The 11,136-nt window shown below is 43.8% G+C and overlaps 1 protein-coding gene across 1 annotated transcript; it reads left to right on the top strand.

Annotated features, from left to right (window-relative positions):
* The first annotated feature begins 6,410 nt into the window (after positions 1 to 6,410).
* LOC135229015 (testis-specific Y-encoded protein 3-like) lies at positions 6,411 to 10,396 on the top strand. The gene is made up of 6 exons (XM_064278759.1): positions 6,411 to 6,998; positions 8,072 to 8,149; positions 8,286 to 8,397; positions 8,495 to 8,640; positions 8,742 to 8,825; positions 10,322 to 10,396. The coding sequence occupies exons 1-6, from the start codon at positions 6,411 to 6,413 to the stop codon at positions 10,394 to 10,396; spliced, it is 1,083 nt and encodes a 360-aa protein (XP_064134829.1).
* Positions 10,397 to 11,136: the final 740 nt, after the last annotated feature.

Here is an 11,136-nt window from a genome sequence, read left to right as displayed (position 1 = left end):
TCCAGCAAAACTCTCTCTCAAATATGGAGGTGAAATTAAAACATTTACAGATAAACACAGGCTTAGAGAATTTGCAAAAACCAAACTAAAGCTACAAGAAATACTAAAGGAAATTGGTCAGAAAATCAATAATATCATATACCAACCCAACACGAGGTCACAGAACAGAACATCCTGATATCAACTCAAACAGGGAAATCACAAAAACAAAATAAGATTAATTTAAAAAAGAAAAAAAAAACGCTCAAAACAGGGAATCATGGAAGTCAATATGTAAAAGATCACAATAATCAAAAAGAGGGACTAAATATAGGAGGCATAGAACTGCCATATGGAGAGGGAAACAAGGCGATATAGGACAATACAAGTTAGGTTTTTACTTAGAAAAATAGGGGTAAATATTACGGTAACCACAAAGAGATATAACAATTCCATAACTCAAAATAAAAACCAAGAAAAACATAATGGCTCAGCAAACATAAATTCAACTACTATGAAAATGAGGAACACACAATTTACAAAGAAAAATGTCTCAGCACAAAAAAGTAAGTGGAAAAATGAAATTGTCAACAACACACACAAAAAGGCATCAAAATGACAGCATTTATAGATAAGTAATTAAAATGACAGGATTTATAGATAAGTAATTATAGATAAATAGTTACAGATAAGTAATGACATACTTATCTATTATTACGCTGAATGAAAATGGACTAAATGCACCAATAAAGAGACAGAGAGTCTCACACTGCGAAAAGAAACACGATCCGTCTATATGCTGCCTAAAAGAGACACACCTTAGACTTAGAGACACAAACTAAAACTCAAAGGATGGAAAAAAAAATATCAAGCAAACAACAATCGAAAAAGAGCAGGAGTAGCAATATTAATTTCGGACAAAATAGACTTTAAAGTTAAATCCACCACAAGGGATAAAGAAGGACACTACATAATGATTAAAGGGACAATTGACCAGGTAGATATAACCATATTAAATACTTATGCACCCAATGACAGGGCTGCAAGATACATAAAACAAACTTTAACAGAACGGAAAAGTGAGATAGACACCTCCACAATTATAGTAGGAGACTTCAACACACCACCTTCGGAGAAGGACAGGACTTCCAATAAGAAGCTCAACAGAGACATGGAAGACCTAATTGTTAAAATCAACCAACCTGTCCTCAAAGCCTTATACAGAACACTCCACCCAACAGCTGCAAAGTATACTTTTTTTCTAGCCCACATGGAACATTCTCTAGAATAGACCGCATATTAGGTCATAAAACAAACCTTTGCAGAATCCAAAACATCGAAATATTACAAAGCATCTTCTCAGACCACAAGGCCATAAAAGTGGAAATCAATAACAGAAAAATTAGGGAAAAGAAATCAAATACTTGGAAACTGAACAATACCCTGCTCAAAAAAGACTGGGTTATAGAAGACATTAAAGAGGGAATAAAGAAATTCATAGAATGCAACGAGAACAAAAACACTTCCTATCAAAACCTCTGGGACACAGCAAAAGCAGTGCTCAGAGGTCAATTTATATCGATAAATGCACACATACAAAAAGAAGAAAGAGCCAAAATCAGAGAACTGTCCCTACAACTTGAACAAATAGAAAGTGAGCAACAAAAGAATCCCTCAGGCACCAGAAGAAAACAAATAATAAAAATTAGAGCTGAACTAAATGAATTAGAGAACAGAAAAACAATTGAAAGAATTAACAAAACCAAAAGCTGGTTCTTTGAAAAAATTAACAAAATTGATAAACCATTGGCCAGACTGACTAAAGAAATACAGGAAGAGAAACAAATAACCCGAATAAGAAACGAGATGGGCCATATCACAACAGACTCAACTGAAATTAAAAGAATCATATCAGGTTATCACGAAAAATTGTATTCTAACAAATTTGTAAAACTAGATGAAATGGATGACTTCCTAGAAAAACGCTACCTACCTAAACTAACACAATCAGAAGCAGAACAACTAAATAGACCCGTAACAAAAAAAAAAAAAGAGACTGAAAAGGTAATCAAAAAACTCCCAACGAAAAAAAAAAAGCCCTGGCCCAGACGGCTTCACTGCAGAGTTCTACCAAACTGTCAGAGAAGAGTTAACACCACTACTACTGAAGGTATTTCAAAGCAGAGAAAATGATGGAATAATACCTAACTCATTCTATGAAGCCATCATATCCCTGATACCAAAACCAGGTAAAGACACCCCAAATAAAGAAAATTACAGACGTGTATCCCTCATGAACAGGGATGCAAAAATCTTCAACAAAATTCTAGCCAATAGAATTCAACAACATATCAAAAAAAACGAATCATCATGACCAAGTGTGATTCATATCAGGTATACAGGGATGGTTCAACATTAGAAAAACAATGTAATCTACCACATAAATAAAACAAAAGACAGGAATCACATGATTTTATCAATTCATGCAGAAAAGGCACTTGACAAAGTTCAACACTTATTCATGATAAAAACTCTCAGCAAAATAGGAACTGAAGGAAAATTCCTCAACATAATAAAGGGCATTTATGCAAAGCCAACAGCCAACATCACCCTAAATGGAGAGGGCCTGAAAGCATTCCCACTGAGATCGGGAACCAGGCAAGGATGCCCTACATCACCACTCTTAGTCAACATTGTGCTGGAAGTCCTAGCCAGAGCAATTAGGCTAGATAAAGAAATAAAGGGCATCCAGACTGGCAAGGAAGAAGTCTAAGTATCTATTTGAAGATGACATGATCTCATACACAGAAAACGCTAGGGAATCCTCCAGAAAACTACTGAAACTAATAGAAGAGTTTGGCAGAGTCTCAGGTTATAAGATAAACATACAAAAATCACTTGGATTCCTCTACATCAACAAAAAGAACATCGAAGAGGAAATCACCAAACCAATACCATTCACAGTAGCCCTCAAGAAGATAAAATACCTAGGAATAAATCTTGCCAAAGATGTAAAAGACCTATACAAAGAAAACCACAAAGTACTACTACAAGAAACTAAAAAGGACCTACTTAAGTGGAAAAACATACCTTGCTCATGGATAGGAAGACTTAACATAGTAAAAATGTCTACTCTACGAAAAGCCATCTATACATACAATGCACTTCCGATCCAAATTCCAATGACATTTTTTAAAGTGATGGAGAAACAAATCACCAACTTCATATGGAAGGGAAAGAAGCCCTGGATAAGTGAAGCATTACAGAAAAAGAAGAAGAAAGTGGGAGGCCTCACTCTACCTGATTTTAGAACATATTATACAGCCACAGTAGTCAAAACAGCCTAGTATTGGTACGACAACGGGCACATAGACCGATGGAACAGAATTGAGAACCCAGATATAAATCCATCCACATATGAGCAGCTGATATTTGACAAAGGCCCAGTGCCAGTTAACTGGGGAAAAGATAGTCTTTCTAACAAATGGTGCTGGCAGAACTGGATATCCGTTTGCAAAAAAATGAAACAGGACCCATACCTCACGCCATGCACAAAAACTAACTCCAAGTGGATCAAAGACCTAAACATAAAGACTAAAACGATAAAGATCATGGAAGAAAAAATAGGGACAACGTTAGGAGCCCTAATACAAGGCATAAGCAGAATACAAAAAATTACTAAAAAGGACAAAGAGAACCAGATAACTGGGAGGTCCTAAAAATCAAACACCTATGTTCATACAAAGACTTCACCAAAAGAGTAAAAAGACTACCTACAGGTTGGGAAAAAGTTTTGAGCTATAATACCTCTGACCAGCACCAGATCTCTAAAATCTATATGATTCTGTTAAAACTCAACCACAAAAAGACAAATAACCCAATCAAAAACTGGGCGAAGGATACGAACACGCACTTCACTGAAGAAGATATTCAGGCAGCTAACAGATATGTGAGAAAATGCTCTCTATCATTAGCCATTAGAGAAATGCAAATTAAAACTATGATGAGATTCCACCTCTTTCCAATGAGGCTGGCATTAATCCAAAAATGACAAAATGATAAATATTGGAGAGGCTGCGGAGAGACTGGAACTCTTATACACTGCTGGTGGGAATGGAAAATGGTACAACCACTTTGGAAATCGATGTGGCTCTTCCTTAAAATGTTAGAAATAGAACTACCATATGGTCCAGCAATCCCACTCCTTGGAATATACCCCAGAGAAATCAGAGCCTTTACATGAACAGATATATGCACACCCATGTTTATTGCAGCACTATTTACAATAGTAAAAACATGGAAGCAGTAAAGGTGCCCATCAATGGATGAATGGATAAATAAATTGTGGTATATTCACACAATGGAATACTATGCATCGATAAAGAACAGTGACGAATCTGTGAAACATTTCATAACATGGAGGAACCTGGAAGGCATTACGCTGAGTGAAATTAGTCAGAGGCAAAAGGACAAATATTGTATAAGACCAGTATTATAAGATCTTGAGAAATAGTATAAACTGAGAAGAACACATACTTTTGTGGTTACCAGGGGGAAGGAGGGAGGGTGGGAGAGGGTTTTTTACTGATTAGTTAGTAGATAAGAACTGCTTTAGGTGAAGGGAAGGACAATACTCAATACAGGGAAGGTCAGCTCAACTGGACTGGACCAAAAGCACAGAAGTTTCCGGGATAAACTGAATGCTTCAAAGGTCAGTGGAGCAAGGGCAGGGGTTTGGGGACTATGGCTTAAGGGGACTTCTAAGTCAATTGGCAAAATAATTCTATTATGAAAACATTCTGCATCCCACTTTGAAATGTTGTGTCTGGGGTCTTAAATGCTAACAAGCGGCCATCTAAGATGCATCAATTGGTCTCAACCCACCTGGATCAAAGGAGAATGAAGAACAACAAGGTCACACGATAACTACGAGCCCAAGAGACAGAAAGGGCCACATGAACCAGAGACTTACTCCATCCTGAGACCAGAAGAACTAGATGGTGCCTGGCCACAACCGATGACTGCCCTGACAGGGACCACAACAAAAAACCCCTGAGGGAGCAGGAGATCAGTGGGATGCAGACCCCAAATTCTCATAAAAAGACCAGACTTAATGGTCTGACTGAGACTAGAGGAATCCTGGCGGTCATGGTCCCCAAACCTTCTGTTGGCCCAGGACAGGAACCATTCCTGAAGACAACTCATCAGACATGGAAGGGACTGGACAATGGGTTGGGGAGAGATGCTGATGAAGAGTGAGCTACTTGTATGAGGTGGATGCTTGATCCAAAAAGAAAAACACCAAGACATATTATCATCAAACTTGCCAAAACCAAAGATAAAGAGAAAATTTTAAAAGCACCCAGGGATAAAAGAAAGGTCTCCTACAACGGAGAATCATTAAGAATAAGTTCAGACTACTCAGCAGAAACCATGCAGTCAAGAAGGCAATCGGATGACATATATAGAGCACTGAAGGAGAAAAACTGCCAGCCAAGGATCATATATCCAGCAAAACTCTCTCTAAAATATGAAGGTGAAATTAAAAACATTTACAGATAAACACAAGCTGCACCCAACAGCTGCAAAGTACACTTTTTTTTTCTAGTGCACATGGAACATTCCCTAGACTAGATCACATATTAGGTCATAAAACAAAACTTTGCAGAATCCAAAACATCGAACCACTCTTACTGCCACCATTTCTGTTTAACAAACAGGCTGATGGGGGAGGGGCTTCACGGTCGCGGTAGGTGGTCTTCCGGCTCCAAAGAGAACATGATGGGGAGAGCTTGGAAAGAAGATGCTTCCAGCCACAGCCATCAACGAGAGATTGCCTGCGAGCAGTTCTCCTGCAGATCAGATGTGAAAGGAGGGTTTCTGGCTGGGTGGAGTAAGGAAGCCTATGGTGCAGGCCCCCCGCATGGAGCAACTGAGGACGGAGAGTACGCCACCAGGGTATCCAACTGAGGACGGAGAGACAAAGGAGTACCTCTCAAGGTGGGCACAGTAGAGAGGAGCCACCATGTGCGTGTAGGTGCAGCCTGGACCTCCTGCAGCGCTAATGACCAGGGTTCAGCCACGTTCCATCCGGAAGGCCAAGATGACCCCCGCTGTCCTGTCCAGGGCGCCCTCTGCAGGCTGGCCCCGGTAGTGCAGAGGCTGCCCAGAGTCTGAGCGAGGCAAGGGGCGGGGTAGGATTAGGAGCAGTCTCCTCCCCTGGCCGTTACTGATTGGTTGCCTTTGACGACGTCACCAGTCGCGCGACAAAGCCTGTTCCCGCAAATGCCGAGAGTCTCTCTAGAGAGACCTGCTGGCACCTAACTTCGCTCTCCACGAGCAGAGAATTCTGAGAAGAGGGACTGAACAGGGCCAGGTGCGTCTACCGTTCCCCGGGAGGTCTTTATCCCCGCAGCCCCCGACCAGCCCCGATGGCGAGTGAGGCGCGGCCTGGGGAAGGCAGGGCTGCCCGGGGAGGCTGGGAGGACAGCGCCATGCGAAGTGGCCCTTTAAAAAGACGGTACCCGGGGTGTCCTCGGGAGCAGCCCCCGGAGAGCTGTAGCGCCAAGATGGAGCAGGCCGCAGCTGGTGCGCAGGCGCAGGACGAGATGTCTGAGGAGGCCGCCATCTTCTGTGGGGTGCTGGTAGAGGGGAGCGGGGCCTGGGGGGGGAGAGCGGAGGCGCAGGAGGAGGAGGTGGTGGTGGTGGAGGACATAATTGAGGAGGTGGAGGTCGTGACCGTGGGGGACGAGGAAGAGCAGGAACAGGCGGAGGAGCAGGAGCAGCGCGAACAGCCCCAGGCCGAGCAGGCCCTGTCTTCGCCGGGACCCTCCAGCACCCAGCCCTTCCTGGAAGCCTTGGAGGCCCTGGAGGCCCTTCAAATGGAGATAGGGCCTATGAACGCCAAGGCCAACAGGGCCTACTTTCGCCTGAGGAGTAAGCTGCTGCAGAGTTGCAAGCCACACCTGGACCGCAGAAGCACCATCATCCAGGGCATCCCAGGATTCTGGGTCAAAGCAGTATCCTTTCAGTGGGAGCTCCGACGCGTGGGAGGTGGGTGAGGGAAGAGGGTTAAAAGAGCAGAAAGGTGGGCGGGGAGGGTTCATGGTGTCCAGAAGGGACACAGGTAGGGGAATAGAGCCAGGGCAGCATCTACACTAAGAGAACCCTGAGGCAGGGACTGCAGGTAAATCTTTTGGCCCTGTCCTGAGCAGGGCAAACCTTCCCGGGGACTAGGACCAGAGGCCACAGGGAGCATAAGAATACCTTTGAGCACCTGAATGTCCATGCCAAGCAGTCACTAAAAAAAAACAAACCCAGTGTCGATTCCTACACATAGCAGCGCTAGAGGACAGAGTAGAACTGCCTCATAAAGCTTCCAAGGAGCACCTGGTGGATTGGAACTGCCAACCCTTTGGTTAGCAGCCCTAGCACCTAACCACCCCACCAACAAGGTTTGTAGTCAGCCACTACCAGTTCCTCATCTCCAAAAGGCAAAGTTCTCCTTACTCAGGTTTTCTTGCTGAGCAGCTGTTGTTGTTTACACGACCTCAGCACCCCACCCCAGAACACACCAGCCAGCTCCAGCTTCTGCATCCACAGCCCCGTCTCCACAGCCCCCACATATGTCCCCACTCGTTGCCTAATAGGAATCTGTCAGAGTTCCAAAAAGAGCTAAGCACCCATGGATAGTGCCTGGGGCTCATCTAGGACACATGGTATCAAGGGTTTGCCCCCAGCATTCTGACTGATGACCAGAGGCAGCCACAGGAGAGCCAGGACACCCCACATGCAAACGGTAGCAGTGTCAGGCTAGATCACAGCACATAGAGAGACAGGTATCAGGAGTCTCAGGAGACAGACTATGTGTGAGCCTGCAGATAGCTTCACATGAGCACAAAAGGCCAGGGCAACACTAGGCCCCAAGATGCATATGTTGGTGGACCACGGTTGAAGGGGAGTGTGGGTGGGTGTGGCAATGACAGGAGATCTGGGAGACTGCCTGCTCCAGCCACTGGTTGCTGGCCAGGTGTGCTCATCTGTTGCGACCTCTTCTGTGCCTCGCCTCAGAAAGCTCCTTGACCCCAGACAGATTGCAAACCACCCCCAGATGTCAGCCTTGATCAGTGAGAAAGATGAAGACATGCTCAGCTACCTGATCAATTTGGAGGTTAGACCCAGAGCTCAAATGGGGAAGGGGAACTGGAAATGATTCATCCATAGAAACAGGCATGGGCTAGTCTCCCCAGAAGGGGAACTCTCCTAAAAAAGACATCTCACCTTCCTCGTCTGCTCATTTCTCCCAGGTAGAGAATTTCATCCATCCCAATAATGGCTGCAGAATCACATTTTTCTTTCGGAGGAACCCCTATTTTCGGAATGAAGTGATCATTAAGGGATATGACGTTACCATCACTGGTAAGAAGTGGCTCCCTTGATGAATGGAGAGAGTGTCAGAGATGTTTTGTAGGCCAACATGATCTACGCCTTTCCCTCCATTCTTGTATTTCCCCAGGATATACGGCATTTTATTCCACCCCGATCCAGTGGTTCCAGAATTATGAATGTGAGGCTCACAGCCGCAGGCATCACGACGCCAGCGTTAACTTCTTCAACTGGTTTTCTGTTCCCGACTTCTCAGGTTATAACAGGATCACTGAGGTACGCCTTTGTAGATAAGGTGAGAAATGGCTTTGATGTGTTCCCAGCTAGTTTGGAAATGACTGCCAACCCTGGCATGATCTTTCTATTTGCACTACCAGATCATCAGTGAGGACCTGTGGATTAATCCCCTGAAGTACTACCTGAGGGAGGACAGAACCATGATAGGGATGGGGAGAGACAAGGTGAGGACCGTACTACAGGCCATTGGGTTGTTTGGGGACATAGGAACACCTTCTAGAGTCAGTCTAAGACAGGAACATTAGAGAAATGTAATGCAAAATAGGTTATAGCTAGAGAAACTTAACCACAGGAAGGAGTATGTCTCCCCATGGGGTCGCTCAGACAGGAATAAGGATGCATTATTAACGTGTCTCTGGACTATCATTTCATGGCTATAAAAGCACCCTCATCCCCCCTACCACCCCTGAAAGTCTGGCTCATGCTCAGGTCCTCCTAGCATCCTCCCACAAATATCCATAGATATTTATCAATGAGTCATCCTTAGAATTTACATTTCCATGAGGCAGTAGTGCAAGATTGTGGAGGATCATTTTGAATTTATGTGGGAGGAAATGTAACAGATCACAAATACGGAAGGGACAGTCCATGAGGAGTTAACACAGTATGTAATATATTTCAGTGAATATATGGTGTGTGTGTCATGAAGGCCACTTCCAGCACTTAGCATGAACATGATGCAACATCAAACTTCACCTAAAGGAGGGGAAAAAGGAAAAATCCAAGAAGCCACTTCAGATTTGGAAATGAATAATCAGCACAGATCCTGTGAACAGGAGAGAAATGAAGAAGCAATTGGCTGGTAGAAGATAAAAAGGGACTGAGATGCTGATTAACCTTGAAGGATATTGAAAAATAAACAATTCCAAGTGTCTTTCTGTGTCTAAGTGTGAGTCCATCTGCTAGGTAGATGGTGACTTGAAGGAATAAAACAACTCCTGACATTGGACTTTTGAAATCACTGCTCAGTAGGTCTCAGTGTATAGGGGGAGGCAGGACTATAAAGCTAGAGGGAAGGGATTCAGCAGGCATTAGGATACCAAATGAGGACACAATTCTTTCCACAGGACAGTACCTGGGAGTAGGAGGAGAAAGAGAGAGCAGTTTATTGGGGCCTTAAGGTTTTTTATTGAAAAAGTGTAGGATGGGCTTAAAGAACAGGGTCTGGCAGTCTGGTAACATTTCAGTGGTATCTCTTGGGTATATTTACGCACATTAAGGTGACAACAGACAGAGGAAATTTTAAACTTTAGTTCACTGTTGAAAAAAACGTTCTCCAAATTTAATGCAGAATCCTCTGGAGAGACTAATAACTAGTATATTACTGCCTGTGTTCCAAGAAACAGTTGGAAAATTTAGGGATAAGTTTTAAGTAGGGACTAGAGGAAGGGAGAGAGAAGGGTAGGAGGAGGTGGTAAAGCTGGGTCTTTTATGATATTTAATAGGAGAGAATGACAGCCATGGTCATTGCCATATTCAAATGGTTGTAAGGCAATCACATAACCCCTCCACATCAAGGACCCTGGACTACACACGGACAAGGGCATAGGAGGGAAGGAACCAGAGGGCTTACCTAAGGGAGCGGGGCAACTGACCTTTGTGTCTGGGGAAATTCTTTTCTAAGCCAGAGAAAGTCATGCTTTCTCCATTTTCTCCTTAGAAAACAAAGTTCTCTCTAACAAAAGACCGGCAGCCACCCCCTACAAGCAGGATACCTCTACCGTCTCTAAATTGAATGATGCAATCTCCATTTCTTGTTGTTAGGTGCCCATGAATCCGTTCCCGCTTGGAGGGACCCCAGACTACAGAGTAGGACTGCTCCGTAGTGTTTCCAAGGAGTGGCTGGTGCATTCAAACTACTGACCTTTTGGTTAGCAGCCCAAGGCTTAACTACTCCCCCAGCAGGGCTCCAAACAGTTCGTTATGCCCCAGATATTCTCCACCACACCCACTTTACAGTTAAACATAGGTTTTTTTTTCTTTTTTTGTCCTATTTTGTTTCTAATGTTTAACATCATACAGTGTGCGGTATTCTCATCTGATAGTGGGACTGTTCTACAAATAATTCTGCAAACACCCAGAGCCACTGTACCACCTCAGAAGTGGAAGGTAGTCCATTTTGACAGATGCATACAGCCCTTCTGGTCACGATACACCTTGTTGTCAGATCCTACTCAAGATCACTCAGGACTTACGGTGAACCCCCACCAGCCCCATGCATTACTTTTGTATCTGGGAGAACAAACAGCTTTCTGGATCACCCACTGAGACTTGATCCTGCAATAATTCCAGGTAAGTTCGAGGAGTCCTGATACTCACTAGCCAGATGGTGACCAAAGAGTTTGACGTGACACCAAGGACTTCAGGAATATGCCACAATGCAGCCGATGCTATAAATGGTTACTTGGACTCCCTTATGAACTTTTTAACACACAACGGCACAGAGACTCAAGACTGGTAGATTTGCCGGTTCAC

This window comes from Loxodonta africana, chromosome Y (assembly GCF_030014295.1).
Source record: "Loxodonta africana isolate mLoxAfr1 chromosome Y, mLoxAfr1.hap2, whole genome shotgun sequence".
NCBI classification, from domain to species: domain Eukaryota; kingdom Metazoa; phylum Chordata; class Mammalia; order Proboscidea; family Elephantidae; genus Loxodonta; species Loxodonta africana.
This window is presented reverse-complemented; position numbering and strand designations above follow the sequence as displayed.

Bases quoted from the DNA above. Each gene is read 5' to 3' on its own strand.
- LOC135229015 (XM_064278759.1), top strand. From the start codon at position 6,411: ATGGCGAGTGAGGCGCGGCCTGGGGAAGGCAGGGCTGCCCGGGGAGGC. The intron at 8,150-8,285 runs GTTAGACCCAGA...CATTTCTCCCAG, and splicing joins GCTACCTGATCAATTTGGAG to GTAGAGAATTTCATCCATCC. The intron at 8,398-8,494 runs GTAAGAAGTGGC...GTATTTCCCCAG, and splicing joins ATATGACGTTACCATCACTG to GATATACGGCATTTTATTCC.